This window comes from Arvicola amphibius, chromosome 4, assembly GCF_903992535.2.
Source record: "Arvicola amphibius chromosome 4, mArvAmp1.2, whole genome shotgun sequence".
NCBI lineage: Eukaryota > Metazoa > Chordata > Mammalia > Rodentia > Cricetidae > Arvicola > Arvicola amphibius.
The window spans coordinates 27,912,533-27,934,475 of NC_052050.1; the positions used below are offsets into that span (position 1 = coordinate 27,912,533).

Below are 21,943 nucleotides of genomic sequence, written 5' to 3' on the forward strand. Positions count from 1 at the left end.
TGTGTGTCTGTGTGTATGTATGTGTGTGTGTGCGTGCGTGCGTGCGTGTGTGTGTGTGTGTGTGTGTGTGTGTAGAGATGCGTTCTCCTCTGACACATTTTTTGCAAACAGTTTTCATGAATAAGGGGCCAATCCAAAGAGTGAAAGGCTTAGGGGAGGGAAGAGGAGGCAGAAAGAGGGGGCATTCTGGGTTACGTCAATTCACAGTTGTAGAATTTCACTGAGATGGGATTCTTCTTGGCTAAGTTCCCTACTTGAGGAGCCATTCGTTTACTGGAAAGAGAGAAAGAAACAAAACCGAACACACATATACACACAACACAAAACAAGGCACAACTGTGTTAATGTGCATACAGTGCAGGGGGCCTAGTCCAAAGGGGAGGGGCCATCTTCTAAGAGCCTGCTTGCTTATCAGCCTGCTTAACTATTCCCTGCCCCAGGACTTTCTAGACTTGTGCCTTCCAGAATGCTGGCCAAGAGCTTCAGGTGGCTCCTGTGAAGCCAAGTGACTATAAAAAATAAATGTATTTGCGTCATCAAACTAGTCCCACTTCAAGTGTGCAAAGGCTGAGGCAGGTGGAGACTCTTTTTGTCATGTAGACTTTAGCTGCCAGTCCCATCTAACCATTCCCCCTCTGCTTGCATATTGACTGTAGCTGGTGTCATGTTCTACCACTTGCATGCTCCCCACGGCTGACTTCACATGACCTCACTAGAGTGGGATGGAGAGTACCTGACCTACAACGCCTGATATATTTATTGCTGCTTCTTTATGCCCAAAGTGCCAAGCCCTGGTTTAGATCCCAACCTCTCTGTGGCTAGGGTCATATCTATCTTCATGACCACTGTACCACCACCACTGCCTAAGGGCTCGATACATAGCAGCTGCCCAATAAATCAGTGAGGCATACAGAGAAGGGTCAATGACAGAACTGGGTGTCTTTCTGGTAGCGGTGACTGACAGGGAGCAAGGACTCTATAATTCAGGCATCCTGTGAGTCTCTAAGAGAGATAAAAAGATAAAAGGGACCCAGAGGGAAGAGGACCAATGCAGTTGGGGTTGAGGGGCAGCAGTGGTATCTGCCTTCCAGAGTTTTCTGGAAATGACTACAGCCCTTGTATTTGGGGACCATATCATTGTTATAAAGGACTTCCCATGCAGGCACAAGCTATGATGACTCTTAAGACTTCCAGGAAGAGATTAGGAACAGTGGAAAAACTCCAGATTGGAGTTGCATGGCTTGTTAGTCCAGGACATCTATGAAACTTTGTCCTGTTTGACCTCTCTTTCCACACTGAGAGTTCATTGTGATGGTTGATGGATGTTCAGTCAGTGTGTAGAAGAAAAGACAGAAACCTGAGTGTGGACCAGCCATCCAGTCACCGGAGACAGATGCCATCTTAAGTGCCCCCTTTAGTAGGAATAACTGCTTATAGGGACATGGCACTGGATAAAGATATGACTACTCCCTCATTGGACCCTAGCACATAGTTTCATCTAGAGCATCCCATCCATTTTAAGGGGACACATAGCTAAAACCTCCAACCCTTCTTACTGTTCTAACATGGCCTTGAGGAAATCAGGCTTTCTGAGCTCTCTGATCAAACTGCCAATAGAAAGGACTGTTTTGCCTGAACCAAAGGAGATGCAAAGGTTTGATACATGTGACATTAAATATCTATACACATCAACATACATCACATAAGTCAAGCCTTTAACCTTTATCTCCATCATTTATGTAAGACAGACAGAAACCTTGAAAATGGCTATGGCAGTGACTTTTCCATTGGAGTTCCTACGGTGAGAGATAGGCCTAAGCTAAAAGACAGACCTCTGGCCTGGGCGCTGTTCCAGCGACGGCTGTACTCACCTCTGTACTGCAGCTTCTGGGCCCTGTTGTTAGGACAGTCCTTCCCCTGTAAACTGAAGTTGATGTTGGTGCGGATACAGCGGTTGTTGAGGGGCTGCACGGGCCTGAAGTTGTCGCTCATGCTCAGAAAGATCTGCGATGGCTGATTCTGGCTGAGGAGGCGTAGGGAATGCATCTAAGGAGAGAAGCAGTTGTGAGATCCAGTCACTCTGTGGGTGTTCTGGGGAGGAAAAGCCAAGCAGGCTGCTGTCTGGCCACACAGTATCAGCTATCTGGGAAAGGTCATGAGTCTTCAGAGCCCCTTTTCCCAGCTGAAGTGAGGTGAAGGGCCACAGATGCCTTCAAACATGCAGTACGCTTTTATCTAACGCTCTAGCCATCGATTGATTCTCATCCTCAAATGTACCCAGGCAGTAGCGTCTGCTTTCTATGATGCCTTGACCACACATGGATGTGCCCAGACTATAGTGGTTGGTCCACAGCAGTAAGCTGGAGCAATGCAATCTTTTTCTTGGGCATACCTGGACAGTTTTACTGTAAGATTGTGAAGCAAAAAAGGGGAAAGCAAATGTACTGGAAGAAGGAGGAGAAGGAGGAGAGAGGGGAAGGAGAAGGAGGAGACAGAACAGGAAGAGGAGGGGAAGAAGAGGAAAGGGAGAAGAGGACAGGATGGGGAAGGGGTGGAGAAAAAGATAAAGGGGGGGAGGGGAAAGAGTGGAGAGAACATCTGGCATCCTGACTCTAGTGAACCTCCCTCCTTTATTAGTTTCTGGTCTTGAACTCTCTGAGAGCCTCCGTATCTCTTGAACATGCCTCTTTCTTAAGTGAGCGACCCAGAGGGAATTATTGTTTGTCATGCAACAAGTCCTAGCAGGACCAGGGATTAGAAACTTCCTGTTGTCTGATCGTGAACATAGATGTTGCCAAGGAGATGGGGCTCTGCTGCCCTCGCTCATCTCCCCTCAGGCTTTGTACATATGGACGATCCGGTGCTGGAGCTGGAACAGATGCATGCAATCTACCCTCATCACGGGAAAGCAGAGGAGGGTGGCAAGCCTGGAACGCCCAATGAGACACTAAGCAGAGCTGGCACAGGCTTATCCCTGCACAGGGCCGAGGGATAGACTATCTGAGACAAAATGTGAGGCAAACAGGCTTCTGTTGGCTGTTCTCTGGGCTTTATGGCTGCACAAATCCTAGTTATATCAACACTGCCACCTCAGACCCTACTCAGCCAGTCCTCGAACTTTCTTCCCATTAGCTAAAGAAGCAAAGTGAAGCTCACCTGCATCCTGGTTATGTATACAGGCTTGTTCATTATTATCCAACTCGCTGTCTCATAGCAGGGCGGGATAGTCATCGACCCATCGTAAGTGATGAAACTAGAGGTCTCTGGATACAGTTCCTCTATATTAAGTCCCTGTAGTAAATATGCATCATCTAGAAAGGAAGGCAATAGAAACAAAACTTAGTATCTTGATGAAGTATTGCTGATTCTTCTTCTTCTTCTTCTTCTTCTTCTTCTTCTTCTTCTTCTTCTTCTTCTTCTTCTTCTTCTCCTCCTCCTCCTCCTCCTCCTCCTCCTCCTCCTCCTCCTCCTCCTCCTTCTTCTTCTACTACAGAATTGTGTTTATAGTTTACAAACAGCTGATGGCTGACAGCTCCCCTCCAGGTCACTGTTGTTTACTCTCTGTCTTAGAATAGACCCTGATGGTTGCATTGTGGCTTGGAGATCACAGCGACAGAATGGAAAACAATCCTGGTGAAAGATGGTGACTCTAAAATTGTTCCATTCCAGAAGTAGTACATGTCACTCACTTCTGCTCGCATCAAAGAAGTCACGTGACTAAAGCTATGTCAGGGATTCAGGGGAGAAAGACAGGTGGGACTTTGAATGAGAGCTGAAATAGCTTAGCCTACCATAGGACTGTCTGCAGAGCCACGGGTTCCCCAACAACTGGCTGCTCTGTATGATGGTTTGAACCTGAAACGCCCCGCACAGGCTCACACTTTAGAAGGCAACTCTGAACACCATCACATCAGCAGTATACCCAGGCTCGTGTCTGAATGCTCGGTCTGCAGCTTGCCATGCTATTTCAAAGGCTGTGGAGCCTTTAATGTTTGGGGCCTGGCTGGCTCACCGAAGTGGGTCATTAAGGGTGGGCCTTGGATGTCAAACCAGCCCCTAGTTCCAGCGGGCTCTTCCCCATGTCGGCTGCTGTAAGTTCCACCTCAAGCTCCTGCTATCATGGATGGAGCTGCCCTCTCTGCCATGCCTTCTCTGCCATCCATGCCTTCTCCGTGATGATAGACTAAACTTCTGAAGCCAAGAGCCAAAATCAACAACAAATACACATAGGAATTGCAGCCACAACAAAAGGAGCAAGTCTAGGCTTCAGGGCCTGTTGAAATGTTGTCCAGTTACCATTCTTGTTTATAAACACCGTTTGATTAAAAGTATATTAAGAAAATACCTCTAGGAAGAAATTAACCAGACCAAATCCTACCACGGGGTTCAAAGCTCAAGTCCAGCAGCTGACCTGTTTCACCCTTCTGTAGACCATGTGGAGGCTCTAATCTCTTAAGTATCACATTTTTTGTTAGTAAATAGCTTTTACATTTTAAAACTAACATGCATACATATGAAGACCATGAGGATAAAAGAGAAAAATATATAATTCTAATAATTTCACACAATTGCAATTAGCATTTTGGTGTTTTTTTCTAATATTTTTATTCAATGTATTGGTTGAAGTTTTAGAAAATAATAATGTATTAGGGCCTAAAATTTTTGATATATGCTACATTTCCTTTCTCCCTATAATAGCTTCTCTTTCTTTGTTGAATGCATTGCTTTCTTCTCTCAGCTTCCAAAATGAGGCAGTTCATCTTATCTTTCTGGCTTCTCTGTCTCAGGTTCTGTAGCTCCTCTGGCTTCCTAACCTTTTATTTGCTTCTGTCTCTCAATGTTGTGTTCCCTGACCGTCTGTCCAAGCCTCCTGTCTTTCTCAGCCCCTGAGCCCATCTTACTGTGGCTTCCATGCCCCAGGAACTGTAGATCTGTCTCCAGAGGTGGTAAATGTCCCAGGGTGCTGCAAGCATCCACTATATGGTCGGTCTAGGAGCCTGGAGAGTACTCAGTAGGGCACCAAAGCCTGGCTGGCAGAGGGATGAGACTGGCACACTCCCAGAGTCTCTCTGGATGAATCCAACACCCAGTGGGAAAGGACTAACTCTGTAGTGGTTGATGTCGTCATTTAAGTGCAGTATTGTGTAAGGGAAATTGTATACACATAGCTGGAATCTCATATTCAGACAGATGCGTCAGGTGTAACTGGAGGTTTCTTTCCTGCCCACTAGTTCCTGAATAAACACTCTGAGGCTTAATATTAATTATAAAAGTGAGCCAGTGGCTCAGACTTATTACTAACTAGCTCTTACATCTTAGTTAACCCATTTCTACTAATCTATGTATTGTCGTGTGGCCATGGTGTTACCTCACATCTTGCTTCTCCAGCGGCTGCTGGCATCTTTCTTGACCCCGCCCTGTTTCTCCATGTACCTCTGCTTGGATTTCCCACTTAGCTATAGTCTGTCCTGCCATAGGCCAAAGCAGTTTCTTTATTAACCAATGATAATAAAACATATTCACAGCATATAGAGGGGCATTCCACACCAGTCAGGGATATAGTAAAACATCCACACTGATAGGAAGAATAAAGACCAGAGAGACAAAGTCCACAGCCATAGAAGAAGCTGGTGCTTGCCGAGTAGAAACTGAAACCCAGTTTTCCTGACCTGCAAGCCACAGCCATTCATTAATTCACCAGATATTCACTAAGCACCTATTTGGGCCGGGCCCACTGTTAGGCCCCTATTATACAGCAATGGACAGGGGAGATACAGTGCCTGCCTCATTCCAGTTGAAGACCAAGACAGCACATGGCAATATTCATATGTAGGTGACAGAGCCAGGGTGATGACTGCTCTGTCTACTGCTGTAGGCATTCATGCTGTCAATCTGTTTTTATAGGTAAAGACACTCCTCCATTTTCCTTTTAGGAGTTGTTCAAACTTTCTCTGAACATAGATATTGCCAGGGGGGTTTAGTTTTAGTGTTCCTTGACTGTGATATGTGAGAAGACCAATCAAGCTAGTAGTTTGAAATAATCTAAATAAATCTACCATTTACCTGCTCCATCTTAAACCTTCCCACTCTACTGTGGTACAAGAATCCTTCTAGGGCTCCATCAATGCTCGCAGAGGGATCAGGCAACTGGGCTTGTAGTGAAATTCCACTGACCCTAAGATGAAGTATTTCTCTTTCCCTCTCTTTCTCTTTATCTCTTTTTTCCATTCTTCTTTCTTCCTTCCCCTTCTCTCTCCCGTCTTAAAAATATTTTAGTTTCACTTATGTGTCTGTGCTTACATACATATGTGTGCAGATGCGCATGTAGGCCAGAAGAGGGTGTCAGATCCCCTGAATCTAGAATTATAGGCAGTTGTGAGCCACCTGATGAGATTTCTGGGAATGAACTCGAACTTGGGTCCTCAACAAGAGCATCAAATACTCTTAACTGTTTCTAGTCTTCTTCTTCTTCTTCTTCTTCTTCTTCTTCTTCTTCTTCTTCTTCTTCTTCTTCTTCTTCTTCTTCTTCTTCCTCCTCCTCCTCCTCCTCCTCCTCCTCCTCCCCTCCTCCTGCTCCTGCTCCTGTTCCTCTTCCTCCTCCTCCTCCTCCTCTTCTTCTTCTTCTTCATGTGATGCAGCCTGGACTGATTTTGATTTTGACCCACTAATCATCCACTTCTCAAGTGTTTCTTGGCATACATCAGGTGTACACCACCATGCTTGAGCACTTTTAAAAACCTTTCATTTAAGTAGAAACTAGCACTTTCCATTGGGAACACTAAGGCCCCAGTATAAGCCAAAGAGGGAAGGAGCGACTGGAATCTGCCTAGACCAAGTCTGTACTATGGCCTGAGATATCAGAAGTTCCTATAACAAAGACACCATGTCCACAGCACACATTCACCTGTTGGTCCTCCTGAGAGTCATCACTAACATAATGATCTTGTGCTTGGTATCCATCTCATCCTGATTGGAACCCTTCCTGGGCCCTGAACATGTGCCAGCACCAAGTGTGGAGCAGATGAGCCGGGCATAACTAGACGAATACAGGTAGGAGTCACAGACAGTGATGTGCAGGCTGGAGAGGGGCTGTCAGCTTTATCTGGAGTGGGGGGGGGACTTGGGAAAGAATGAACAAAGGAGGTACCCTGAACTGTATCTTAAATGACAGGAAGTAACCAGTTTGTGACTGATATGGTGTCAAGGGTACCGCTGACATAGGCATGCTGGAGTCAGAGCTGAGGGAGTTTAGAGGGCTATGTACTTAGGGACAACCTGAGTGTGGACACAATGTAGGGGAAGGGATAGCTTGGGAAATGAGGCTAGCAGGATCAACACAGACCACATCCACGGGGCCCTTGTCTACACGGTTGAGAAGTTGGGCTTCAGCCTGGAGGCAGTTTGGAGCCAGGGATGGCCTGATCAGAGTTGTACATAATGAGGCTGTCTCTGATGGCAGTCTGGCCTGAAGATTGACATACTGAATGAGAGAAGGAAGCATTCAGTACATTCTTATTAAAGGTCAAGGTGATTTGTTTAACCAAGCTTGTACGAGGAACATATTGGCTACTCTAGCATGCTGCTATTATTGCATTTTATTTTTATTTGGGCCAGTGGGGAGGAGGGAAGGATGGATGCAGTAGAGATGAATGATAGTCCAGGCATAACTGGAGTCAAGATAAAGAACATTTGTATTTCCCTGAAACTAGACCAGCCCTATGCAGCCACCATATTTGAGGAAAGGGTACAGGCTAGAAGCAAGAGACAAAAGAGCAATGTTTATGTGTTTTTCCTCCTCATGGGGTATCAGCACATTTCCAAAACACCACAGTGTTGATACTCCAACCTCTAGGGTCCTGGTGGAAAAGCTCTTTTTGGTCACCTGTCTGTCAGATGCAATGACCACACTCAGACCATCCTCCTGGGATCATCAGCTGCTACTGTTCTCCTTCTACCAATCTTTTTTTGACTTTTAATTCCCTTCTACAGAACTTGAAAATATCCAGTTAGAAGAATCTGGTGCTTAGAGCCCAAGTTCAAATAACGTTGTTGCTTGCAGCTGTCTGACCTTGGACCCACAGGTGATAAGAGCCTCCTTTCCCATATCTGCGGTATACAGTACTTGCTTCACAGGTGTTTAGGTGAACAAATCGGACCAGGCTTTACAAGTATCATCTAGCACAAGGCTCACTTCAGGCAAGTACTCAGCCATGCTGGGTAACATTAGTGTCCCCTTTGTGACCTACAGTGTCCTTGCTCAGCTTCCCTGGCAAACTCCCTCTCACACCCAGAACTCTGACTTTCCCAGATGAATTTGCTTGCCAGGAATTATTTAGCTATTTGACTCATCCCACCAAACTGTGAGCCTCAGGGGGAAGGGTTTTCTTCTTTTATTGTGGATCCCATTCTGGCCCACCATACCAAAGAATGTTCAATAAACACAAGACTAAATGACCGAATATCATGGTGATGGTGCTGAGCAGAGACCAAGCAAGGAATAGCCAGCACTGGCCAGGTGATGGGGAAGCATCCCTTCAGCTTGCACCACTAACTTTACCTCAGCACACCTACCATCCCCCATACGACACACATGACTTTGGGATTAGACTGTTGGCCTTGTTTCTAGCTCCATGGTGATGCCATGTTTCCACATCAAAGCTGCATGTACTCTCATAATTCCATCACTGAAACTGGCATGAACTTACATTAACATTGCCCTCATGACTGGGGCCACTCTGCCTCAAGGACTGACGTGGAAGCAGTTCTCCTTCTTTTAGGTTTTGGAATTTGAGGATGATAGGCTGTGCTTCTGCATCCATGGGAGATGCTTGGGGAGTTCGACAGCTGTGCTGGTTTGAATGAAAAGGGGCCCCATAGGCTCATAGAGTTGAACATTTGGTCCTGAGATTGTGAAGCTGTTAAAGAAGCCTTAAGAGGTGAAGGCTTGGTGGAGGAGGTGTGTCACTGAGGGGAGAACTTGAGGATTCAAGAGCCCACTCTAATTCCAGATAGCTCTCTCTGCCCTGGTGCTGTATCTCAAGATGCCAGCTCTTAGCTACTGCTCCAGTGCCATGCTTGCCTGCCCACTGCCAAGGTCCATATCACGTGGGTCATAGACTCTAACCCTCTGAAACTGTAAGCCACAAATAAGCTCTTTCTTCCATAAGTCACCTTGCACATGGTGTTTGATCACAGCCATAGAAAGGAACTATGACTCCAGAAAAACCAGAGGTAAGTCAGAAACTTTCAGCCTCAGCATCGGGAATATTTTTCATGATTTCTCTTATGACAAAATGGTTTATAGCAGGCAAAGCCTCAGACTTCGCGTCAGGAGTCATAATTCAAGTGGAAGTTCTAATTATGTGTTTGCCAGTAGCTTACTATTTCTTCATGGGTAACCTGCATAACCTCTTCTTACTTGGAACAATGGGCAGTTGTGGATAATTTCTAAGGCTTTCTTCAGGTGAAAACATTTCATAGATCACGAAACATCTCTCAACATCAACAAACTTATATAGCCAAATTTACCTTTAGGAGGTCAAGGTTGTGGCATGAAAGCATTGCATTGTTAATGTGTCAGCCATAGATTTACAAGGACGGGAAGATCACAGTTGGATAATCAACAGGAATGGAATTCTACTGATCTGAAGTTGACAGTTGTGTCTTTGGTTTTGTGGCACACTATGTTGAATCTTGGACTTATGTCATATGGAGTTCTCATAGTTACAAGTAAGAAGTCCCCAGTTGAGTTCTTATTTTTTTGTTCAAGTAAAATGCATTGTGATGCAATGTTTCAGATGACACAATGGGGAATCTTTCTTCAGTCTGAACTTCCACTGGGTGCTTTAACCAAGTGCATGGGGCTGCCTTACACAGACCATTGCTGATAGGCAACATCATCTGCCTCCTGCTTATATGGTCCCTGTTCAAATCAGACCACACCACTGAGAAAATAGTCTCATACTTCCAAAGATCAATAGTGGCTTTGATCAATATGGAACTACGAGGCAATTTTAGTATATTGGATACTATTATACCCCCTTGTAATCTGAGGCAAATTCAACTGAGACAGAAAATGGCAATTGCAATAGAATAAAGCCATATAATTTTTTGGTTTACACAAACAACAAATGAAGTCAAGGGCCCTTGAGAACTGCGTTCTTGGAGGCAAGCTGCACCTCACCCGTTCCTCACTGCCACGAGGAGCTACCGAGACAGCAGCATGGGAAGTGGTGTGCAACGTTTTCCATTATGCGAACACACTCCCAAGTCTGTTCCTCTGCAATGAGAGTACATGTTCAATTAAGCGTAGAGAAAGGCACCTGAAGCAATGCGCTTATGCTCCTTTGTGATCCGTCAACACCCTTAATACCAAGTCTCCCCGGGGGAGCTGTGCTGAGAACTTTCCCTGAGAGCTGTGAAGATGAAGGCATTTACAGGCTGATCTGTGTTTGCGTACACATCCATATTTTACTAGGGAATTTGGGGGGAGGTTTGACTAACCTGAAATTATAAATAGGCTAATTAAAACACCTTTTAGAGCTTGTTCTGTGTGCTAAATGCCATGTTTATAAGCTCTCTAAATGCCTCCAGTTGGTGTGTCTCTATTGCCTTGGAGGAGGCATGTTAGCACAGAAAGCTGATGGCTTCATATTTGGACTTGGTGGCCCTTTGCATTCTTTTTTTTTTAGATCGAATCTCTCATTTGCATTTTCTATCCATGACTTGAGTGTTGTATTAGTGACTTTACCTCACTGTGACTCCATACCCGGGGGAAAACACTTAAGGCAGAAAGGATTTCTTTTAGCTCACAGTTTGAGGGGCTACAGGCCATCATGGGAGGAAAGACACGGCAGTGGGAGTGGCTCACAGTTGCGATAGCAGGGAGTGTGATGTGGTGGGGTTCATTGCCTCAACCATCAAGACACAGATAGGTCAGGGTTGAACAAGGGCTGGGCAATAATCCTTAGTAACCTAATTCTTCCACTGAGGCCCCACTCCTGACAATGCCACCACCTTCTTAAACAACACTTCTAGGTGGGGGCGAAGTACACAAGCGTTCAGGATTTGGGATGGTTGACATCTAAGTCGTAACAAATATGGACAGGCAAATGAAGGAAGATAAAGCCTGCAGACTAACTCTCTGCCTGAGGATTTGAGAAGCAAGTGTTCATTTGCAGCAATGCTCTGATAACCACTCCTTGTTATCCATTCTAGAAGGCTCTTTGCAATCCATTAATCATTAGTTTCGCCTATTGAAGATACTGTAAGAAAAGTGCTGGTTCAATGAAATCAAGTGGTACTAAGATGATACAAATGTTACCTCCTATGTAATTGAGGTGCCATGTCTGCTAATTAATTAGCAAGGAAAATAGAGGCATATAAATACCATCCCAGTACAGTGCATTAAAAATTAAAATACTTCAGGCTAAATTACCAATATCTCCTCAAGAAAGCCCTTTCCGACAATCCATTTTTCAATGTCAGGCTCTCAGTCCTGACCCTCACTTTGTTGAAGCAGAATTTGACTTTAATAAAATGGATTTTCTTTAGAAGACATTTTAAATTCAGCCTGAAATTAATTCAGACTGGTCTTTTTTTTTTTTTATTGCCGGTCCTGGTTAGTGAGAATATTTTACAAGTTTTACTCAGATGTATAAACTTTAAGCTCCTGGGGCTGGAGCAATGACTGAGCAGTGATGGCCTTTGCTGCTCCTCCAGAAGACCGGGTGGCTTTGTACCTCCAGTTCCAAGGGCTCTGACACCCTCTTCTGACCTCTGGGGGCACTGTACTCACATGGTACAGAGACATACATGAAGACAAAATGCCTATACACACAAAACAATAATTAAAAAAAACAAAATTCAAGTTCTTATGGAAAGCAGTAACATCTCACGAAGCCCTTGTGTGCACTACCTGTATCCAACCACAGTCAAGTGTGCTTCTTTGAAAGTGAGCATATTCCAACACTGCCTTCATGCCCCACGCTGCTCTTGCCTTCAGAGTAAACTGTTGTTGGAACAGTGACTTGCCTTCCAACATCCAGGAGCTGGATTCGATGGGCATGTATTGTAAAACTATTTAGGAACACAAAAATACTGTACGCTGAGTGAATACCAATCACTGCCCAGGTAATTGAGCTATTAACTTTGTCGATCCTCACCCAGCCCTTTTAGTATTAGCTTCCTGATGAGGCCATTGTACCACCGGGTTGTTAACCTCATCTGAAGTCAACCAGCAAAGCCAGTGGTAGGGCTAGGATAGGAGTCCAGTGGGATGGCTAATCCTGGTTGTTAACTTCATGGGACTTAAAGTCATCATGGAAACAAGCATTTGGGTATGTCAGTGGGGGCATTCTAGGATGGGTTTATTGAGGAGGAGAGAGCACCCTAAATGTATGTAGCATCGCTCTATGGGCTGGGGTCCCGGAAAAATAGAAGCAAGAGAGCTTAGCACAGCACTCATCTCTTGCCTCTTGTGACTACGGATGGTGTGACAGGCGCCTCAAGCTCCTGCTGTCATGATTTCTCCCCTACCATGGGTGGTACCCTGGGAGCTGAAAGAAAGCCTTCCAGGCTTAGGTCGCTTCTGTCATGTATTTCATCACCACAGTAAGAAAAGTAACAATACACCACGTCTCTTCCTTGTTATCTCTTCACAAGAAAGCATTGTCACTCATCATAATGATGGCCTTTACCAACATGGCTTCCAAAATTCTCCCCTACTTCGGCAAGAGTACCTTTACTTCATTTTACAGTGTATATATATACATAGATATATACACACATGTGTGTGTACATGTGTATACATATATACAGTAAAATACACATGTACATATATACACACATATTTATATGTATGCATATACTGTAAAATGTATATTGCATCTTGAAAGAATGATTTTTCCCAGACTCCTTCTTTCTCAGACTCCTACCTTTGTCCTCAATACTGTACTCAGGTGAGTGGACTATCTCTTTAATTGCCATCTTGTGCCAACTGACTTCTGTGATTGCTCCTTCCTCCCTGCACTTCCTCAGCTGACTGGTAAGATGGCCACATAGGAGTCTCTTCCATAATAGGGCCTCAAGGATATATATTTAGACGTGGGTTTCAATTCCAAGTCATGAAGATTTGAGCTGCCCTTTCAGAAGTCCCGCCTCTCTCCTGTATTTATTCTTACTTCTGTGACTTCCCCCAAGTTTAAATGCCATCTGGATGCTGATGCCTTCCACATTTGTGACTCTGGTTCTCTCTCCTGAAATCCAGACTCATCTATTCGACTGCCTACACCACCCCTCCTCTTGAATGCTTAATAGAAAGCCCAAGCACGATGTGTTCAAGATCTGCAATCTCTTTCCCACCCACAGGCATGCTTCATCTGAGTCTTCCATATCTCTGGGATGGAAATAGCTTCCTTCCAGTGGCTTGGACTAAAAATTTCTTGGGAATCCTTGGTTCTGTTTCCTTTTACACATTAAACATCTTATTTACCAAGAAATCTCCTTCTGTCACTTTAAAATATATCCAATCACTTATCACCATCCTCTCCCCATTGACCTCCTGGTCACCATCAATGCCATTGCCCCATTATTTGGATGGCTGTAGCCACTTTCTGGTTTCACCCTATCCCCATCTCTGTGGAAGAATTGGGACATTGACCATCTTGGTCATATGACAGGTATTGGTGTAGGCTGCTTGTTCATTTCCCAGCTGCCCAGACCCGAAATAACCACCCAGAAATTGTATTAATTAAAACACCGCTTGGCCTATTAGCTTATGCATATTCCTAGCTAGCTCTTATATCTTAAATTAACCAATTTCTATTAATCTGTGTATTGCCATGTGGCTGTGGCCTATTGGAAAGTTTCCATTCGGAGTCTAGTGTCTGTCTCCTGTGGCGACTACACGGCTTCTTCCTGACTCTGCTTACTCTCTCTATGTATATCTCTTCCAGCCTGGCTATATTCTGTTAATCCATTGGTCAAAAGCAGCTTCTTTACTAACCAATGGCAATAAAACATATTCATAGCATACAGAGGGAAATCCAACATCAGATTGTTTCCAGGGAGTGGGAAACAAGCAGTAGTGTGAGCATATTTAAAGACCAAGTCTTGAATAGTATCACATGAATTCACAGGCTGATGGCAAAGATACTTGTTGGGTGTTCCTCTGATGCTGGAAAGATGAGAGCCATGTGGATCCCTCTTCCTTAACTGACCTGGGGACCTGTGCCTGCAGGCAGAGACATCTTGACTAACCTGCCCACATAGCAGTGAGCAGTCAACACTTACTGCTAAGTGCTTGTTCATTATATAGAAGTTGCTGACTACCTAGGCTCCTACTAGGTACTACTTCTGTGCATCCTTGGTCTGATGTGTGAGCTGGGGATAGCAAACATACCCATGAGGAAAGCTTGTGTGAGCACCACACAGTTAAAGTGCTACATGCACAACCCTGGTACTGGGGTGTGCAAAGTACCTCCATTCCATATCACCTCTAAATCTGATGCTCACTACACTGCAGAATAGATACTCCATCCAAGCGAGCAGGGCAGATGGGAGCTCTGCAGTGGAATGGGTGGCTGAGAGATCAGGGAGAGTTGTATTTGGGTGTTCCTGGGTAGTGTGCTTGAAATAGAAGAGAATGAGGAGTTGCTGGAGAGTTGTATATCAATTTGCTAAGAGCTAGAGTTATCTGAGCAAAGGGAACCTCAGTTGAGAAAATGCTTCCATAAGATCTAGATGTAGCCATTTTCTTAATTAGTGCTTGATAGGGGACAGCCCAGCTCACTGTGGGTGGTGCCATCCTTGGGCTGTGGGTCCTGGGTTCTATAAGGAAGCAGGCTAAGGAAGCCACTATGAGCAAGCCAGTAAGCATCACTCCTCCGTGGTTGCTGCATCAGCTCCTGCCTCCAGGTTCCCTCCCAGTTTGAGTTGCTGTCCTGTCTTCTTTTGATGATGAACAGTGAAAAGGAAGTATAAGCCAAATAAACCCTTTCCTCTCCAAGTTGCTCTGCTCATGGTGTTTGGTCACAGCAGTAGTAGCCCTGAGATGGTGTGTGTGTGTGTGTGTGTGTGTGTGTGTGTGTGTGTGTGTGGGTGTGTGTGTGCTTTCTTTCTCCCTGTTTCTTTTAAGAGTGTGGGAACAGGATAGTATAATAGGTGCCCCAAGCAGGTAGCATCAACTTCATCTTGACCTGAGTTTGTGGGCTCATACCAGTATAACCTGCTACCTCTTACAGAGGCTCAGGGATGGGAAGATGCTTGAGGAAAATCCTTTAAGACTTCCTACCTGCCTCAGGGCCAACCTTCCCCTGTTGGAAGCTGTAGGAAATTAAACTGGGGAGAAGAGAGCTGTGGTTTCCTGCTGAGCAAATCAATCCCTTTCTGCCAATGTCCTGGGCCAGTTCTGGGTATCAAGCCATCATTATCCCAGGGGTGAAACTCCTTTCAGGTGTGTGTGTGACAAAGGTCACCATGGGGGACTCCACCCTTAGAACATCTGCTATGATAGGACCCATTATCATGTCTCAGAATGGAGGCCAGGGTGTCCGGCTTAACCCCCCTTTTTTCCTGTGGCCTTGGGAGGTATTGAGGATGAGGGATGGATGGGGGAGAGAATGTTATCTATCTTCTCTTTCTGTGTTTCTGCTTCAGTGATGGAAACATCATAAGCTCCCTATGACACAGAAACTTGGCCCTAGAACACTTTTCCTGCCCCCTGCCTGTCCCACTGCTGCCTGTTATTGTGACTGAGGGAGACCTTCATTCCTCCAGTAACTGAGATGATGTGTTGATGGAATCAGATCCCCTCTGTGAACTCTTCCCAGTCCCCTCAATGTTCTCCAAGCTTTGTAATGCTGCCTCTCTGCCCGAATGCTTCAACTCCCTCTTTCAGCTTGCCTGTCTTCCTCCCTCCCTTCCTTCTATCTTTTCTTTCTCTTCCTCTCTCTTCCCTTCCTCTGCTTTTCTTTCTGTGTGAGTGACCACTTCACTTAATATTAATCAGACTGGTGTAGGGGGAGGGGAGAAAGGGACCCCTAAATGATCCCCTATGCCAGTGGAAATCAGACAGATTGTGTTTCAGAGCTTAATGTGCAATTTCATGGCTTTTCACGGTCTCTAAACTGCAAATTCAAGATTATTTGAAAGCATTTTATTTAATTTTCATGCTTTTTTAATCAAAAAAGTTAAAAGAATAATAATCTTTTATAGGCAGTTATAAATGTGCTATTTACACACAAGACAGAAATATCTCCCTTAGCTTAGCAGTCTAAGTGTGTGCTTAGAGAGAGCTCCACAAGAATACTGATGAGGAAGGGCATGGCTGTGTGTGGAGAGAATTTAAGTCAGTCTTGTAGGGGATGTGTATTGAGGTGGAGTGATCTCAGGGTCACCAGCATGTCACCCCATCAGTTGCTCAACCTCTCCACTGGGAGTGACCTGATGGTGAACCCCTTGTGGGGAGGACCAGCATCTCAGTCATCTTTGCATTCCTCCTGAAGGTATGGGATGAAGAAAGCAGTCAGTGAGAGAGGGTAGTGATCGCTTTGCTGTCCTCCCATTGTCTCTTCCACATCACAGTGGAGCAGAAGCAGCAGGTGCAGCTGAGCTATGGGCTCAGGGAAGCAATCTGTTGGGAGATGTGCAGATTCAATGTCCACATATTCTTTTTCTCTATTGTTGGAAATCATTATCTACCTGTTTTTTGATTCACAAATCTAGACCTTTAAGATTTCCAAAACCCGGGGTTGAACTTTTTCACTTCATTAATGAAGAAGCAGCATTAAAGTGAGAGGCCTCCTCAACAGAGGTCAAAGCCAAGGCTTGAATTCCAGCTTCCTGCCTCTTCTTAACTAGATGCCCCTGCAATTTCCCCATCTTGCCTTTTCATCTCTTGATATGTGCTACCTCACAAGTTCCCCCAAGTCCTGTGATTTCTAGGTTTATCCTCTCTGTTCTTCCCCCTTCACCTCATCACGCTTCCTTCCTTTCTGATTAAGAAGTTCAGGATGAAGCAATCTGAAAGGCTGGGAGGCTGGCAGAACCCTACAGATCCATGAGGTATGGGGGAAGAAGGAAGATGCTGCCCAGCCTCCTTCTGGAAGGAAACCAGACTTGGTTCAGGTGTGGTTCTGAAAAGGTCGATATTGGGTCCAAAGTACCTGGTAGGTGGCTTTTTTTTCATCACATAGTTGGCAAAGCCCCAGCTACACAGACAGCTGACATGGTGGAGTCAGTCAGCTGGTAGAATCCCCGAGCTCATTACCAACCCGCAGGATAACGATGACCACATCATCATAATCGTTATTGCCTTAGACAGGCGTGGATGACAAAGGCACTCTGGGGACTTGTGTTTGAAATGGGCTGCTTCTTAGCCAACCCTGACTCTCCAGAGTGACTTTCTACAGAGTTAAAGGATCGTGAGGCAGAAAGGAGCCCACAGAGATCATCAGTTCCGGCTTTCTGCCTTCCGACAGGACAAACCTTTGTAGAACAGTTGCTGGAAAGGAAATTGAGCCAAACTTACTTTTATACGTTATTCTTGTGATAGTATCTCTGTTGAGCATTCGATTAAGAAATGGGTTTGATGAATCAGAAACCTAGAAGGGAAGAGAAAGTATTAACGACTGGGTGTCAGTCACTCTCCCAGGGCAAACATCTCCATGCATTATTTCATTCCTTCATATTGATGGCTTACCATGGGTCCAAATCTATGAAGGTTGGGAATTCAGAGATCAGAGACATACACTCTACTCTATATGGACACTACATCTCGAGAAGGAAGAGAGGTAGATAAACAAAACATCCTCGTGTGGATTAGGGAAAGCTCTGATAGTCATTAGGGAGGGACCACCCACTGTCTGGGAATCAGAGGAGCTGGGTTTGGAAGGAAGAATGGAAGCTAAAGTATTTTCATGTTAGATTATAGGAAAGAATGAAAGGTAAAGAGGGAAGGAAAAACATCCATGCTGACGACCTGTTCATGAAAGGCTCATACAAGTATGTAGTGTAGTCGGAGCTAAAGTCATTGGGAAGGACAGGATGGGAGGCTAGCCCATGTCTGGCTTTGAATGTCACAATAGGATATAGTTCAACATTCTTCCTCAGAAATGGGGAACCATCAAAGGGTTTTGAGCAGGGAATATGGAATGCAACGTCATGAAAGGGGCATTTGTCTAAGTACAAAGAGACTCTAGAATAAGGGCACCAGAAGAGGGAGGAAAAAGAGAACCTTGTAGTTCCACTGCTGATTATCATATGAATATTTTATAAACCACAACATTCAATCTTCCATCCACTCACCCACCCATCTACCCCAGACATATTTACCAAGTATAATGGGCTAAAAAACACTGCACTAGAGATGAGTTTCTATTTTGTACTTATGATCTTACACATCCAGATTCTTCCTCTGGGAGAAGCAACTAAACAACAAGCAGGCTGGGGTCAGAGAAACACCCTTGATTGTGAGGCAGCCTCGTGCGGCTGTGGAGTTTCCTTCTCAACTCCCTTCTGACTCAGTCTTTTCCCAGGCTGCTGTTCATCTCAGTCATTTCTCTCCTACCTGGCTCAGCGCAGCTCTGCAATTTACATCTCAGCTGCTAATCGGGTGTTGTGACATATCAACATTTTAAATCTGATTTATTCCGAGGTTTGGGAAAAATCACAGCAGATGATCATTGTTATTAGATAAGCAACAGGTAACTTGAGTTTGGAGAAAGCACAGACTGTTTATTTTGTCTCCATCTGGCTTTCTTTTCGCACGGTTCCCTGGGTGTGTTGTAGTGAGACGCACAACTAACTGGGGCTTGGGGGGTGATGATGCTCTATGGAGGCAAAATTCCACCTCCAATGGGGGAAACGTCCCAAGGGGAACACTCCCGCTTCCTGGAAGCATTAGTGCCAGAATCTGCTTCTGTCGTGACACACGCTTTAGCAGTGAAAGGCCAGCTCAGAGCCCTCTCCTGTTTGTACTGATATGTTCTGGGACACAGGACCATGAGGGTGTCTGGTGGAATGGGAAACTGCAATGGGTCTCAGTTGCTGGGTGCCTTGGGTTCCTGGTACCCGACACACTGGACAATATTGTTGTTGAGAGCAGCCCCCCTTGGAGGTGATTAAAAATGATTGAAGTATTTCCAAAGTGCACACAGATGATTTGTGGGCACAAGTGCGTTGGCTGTGTGGGTGAGCAGATGAAATGTGTACTTGATGTAGGTGAGCTAAGTGGGAGGGTAATGGTGTGTGATCGAACAGCAACTATAGCCAAATCTCAGCTCAGCTCATGGAAGGGAAGGGGAAACAAGCCTCTCTTATTGATTTAGTGATTGACTGATTGTGTGTGAGCACACACTCGTGTCTCAATGAGTGTGGAGAACTCAGAGGCCAATTCGTGAGAGTCAGTTCCCTCCTTCCACCCAGATCTCAGCAATTGAACTCAGGTCATCAGGCTTGTCAACGGGTATTCTTAACTGCTGAGCTATCTCCTTTTACCACCAAACCCTTAGCCATCTCTGGTGCAGAATTTGGTCAGGGTGACATTTCTTCAGATGAACCACTCATGAGGGAACTTCTCATCTTGTGTTCTTGCCTTACCTACAGGGAGCTGAAAGTGGGAGGCAGGGGCATCAGAAAAGGGCCTGATGACTATCAGAGGCTGTACATCCTTAGAGTAAGGATTCAGTCCATCTCATTTCTGGGTACCAGTGTCTATCAGAGGATGAACCTCTGTTCCATGCTCAGTTGGAGTTTTGAGACGAGTGAATGACAAGCCAGAGCACAGCTGGAAATCTGGGTGTTAATTTTGGGGAAGAAAGAGGGAATGCTATGGTTTATTTTGAGATTGAGCCAGAAGGTTCAGGTTTGCTCAAGGAAAGAAGGGGAAATTCCTCATGGTTCAAACTGGCTTGAGAATATTTAGGAGCTTGCCACTGTCTCTTACTGGCCTAAGGTTCTAACTAAGGTCCTTCTAAACGTCAGGGGAGCAACCATGCCCTGCAATCCTGACTGTTGGCTGGGACCTCAGCGTAGCACAAATTTCTGCATGAGCTTGTGAAACACAGCAGTTTGCCATGGAGGAAGCTGGCTGCCGGTCACTCCATCAGTCACCGTCAGCTGTGCCATGGTTGAGCTTCCAGGACGGCATTCACTGACTTAGAAACTTGGAGCCAAGTGAGGGCAAAGTCAGGGACTGACACTGAGATGCTCTTCAAGGGACTTGGGAAAGGCACATTGACCTCTGGATATTACTCATGAGAGACTTGGCGTGGGGAAAACCACAACAGGAAGTGATTCCTGGTCACATGACAATGTGTGACATATCCCTAGGCTTCACAATGTGCATGGACCATGCTGACGATGTGGATTGTCTGGATCATAACCGGGATGCAGTAAGAAATTTGCTCCCGGCTTGCAGGTACCAGGGGGATATGGCTAGGAGTGTGTGGTGTTTAAGCATTATTTTCTCTCTTCCCATCCTTAGTTCCTCTCCCAGATCTGTTGAGTAGGGATATGGGAATAACTAATAACTATAACAGCAAGGCAGGCTTGGGTGTCTTTCCTGGTTGGGCTGTTTTGAACGCTATGAATTGGGCCTGGCTTAAATGAAGGTGAGGAATTTAGCAGGAGGCACGATGTCTGGGAAGGCGACCAGTACCTGTTACACAGAGTTGCAGAGTCTGCTTGCGGAGGAACTATTGCCTAAGGGGTCCCTGGGGACCCCATTACTCCAAGGTCTCTGTTACAACTCCTTGGTGGTGAATGCTAAATTTCTACTGAAACTCTTCATGGCAGTCCAAGGTTGGTCCAATTTTCTCTAATGATTTGGGCACAAACCTCTCCAGCAGCTAGCACAGTGCGGTACTTTGCAACTAACATAATTTACTTAAAAAAAAAAAAAGCAAAAACTTTTTTTTTACAGTTGGAAAGTAAACCTTACTTTCTTATTAAAAATCGTATATCTACATCCTTCTATATCTGCCAAAACATTAAAGATAATCAAAAAACAAATCAGAATTTGTTCAGTTGGACATATCACACTGTTCTTGCCTATTGGATATCTGGGGATTGTGGCTGAAGGTCATACAGTCAACATGGGGACTTTGTCTCAATTCTGCTTGCCAGGATTATTAAGTCAGCATTCGAGTGGGAAAGGAAGGTGAACTTCGTAGCTGTTGTGGGGAAGCCTGGAGGTTTATTATAGTGCAGGGTGTGCTGGAGAGGGACATCTAACACTTCTCTTATTCCCTTGGTGGCAGCAGATATTGGGCAGTCTTTCGGTCCCAGAGGCCATCACCATTCCAGCCCTCTCCTTTTGCTACTGCACTCTTGGTCCACACTAGTAGGTATGGCCTGAAGCCTGTCCCTAGCAGCAGCTTTCTCTCTAGGGCAGAGGCTGTACAAACCTTCAGGCCCTAAAGCTCTGAAATGGAACCTATCACTTCTTCATCTTACTTGCATAGCCTTGAATCTTTGGTGAATCCATGTTTATAAAAATTGTAAGATCCCAAAGCTTTCTTAGGCATGGACATTAGTTGACATTACTTCTTTAAATGTTTTTTTTTTATTTCCAAAAGAGATTGTAAACAGATATTCTGGTTGGTGTGGGGGATGGCAAGAAGAATAAAAGAATGCAAGACTTACTTTTATAAATATAGAAACTACCACCAATCCGTTTGGACTCTTCGCAGCTTCTGTGACATTTGTGTATAGCTCATGGTTATAGTGGATGAGTTGTACCTGGCAGGAAGGAAAATCAAGAGTAAGAACAACAATTCAATATCCAAAGAGGTGAGGCACAGTGTATCCTCCAATATAAGGGTGAACTGCAAACATACCAAAAAACAATAGAAAACACACGTTTTTAATTGAAGACATTTCAGTGGGGGGTGTAAATAGAACCTATGTGTGTACAGTGCATGTACACGCACACACATGAACA

The 21,943-nt window shown here is 45.0% G+C and overlaps 1 protein-coding gene across 1 annotated transcript in view; it reads right to left on the bottom strand.

Moving 5' to 3' along the window:
- Nucleotides 1-250: 250 nt before the first annotated feature.
- The window catches only part of Ca10 (carbonic anhydrase 10), a 489,514-nt gene continuing 467,821 nt past the window's right edge, over nt 251-21,943 (bottom strand). The window contains exons 5-9 of the mRNA XM_038328538.1: nt 21,646-21,741; nt 17,531-17,603; nt 3,157-3,311; nt 1,872-2,046; nt 251-273 (exon numbers count right to left, since the gene is read on the bottom strand). Coding sequence (XP_038184466.1) covers nt 251-273; nt 1,872-2,046; nt 3,157-3,311; nt 17,531-17,603; nt 21,646-21,741 — 522 coding nt within the window. The remainder of the gene's footprint in view (nt 274-1,871; nt 2,047-3,156; nt 3,312-17,530; nt 17,604-21,645; nt 21,742-21,943) is intronic.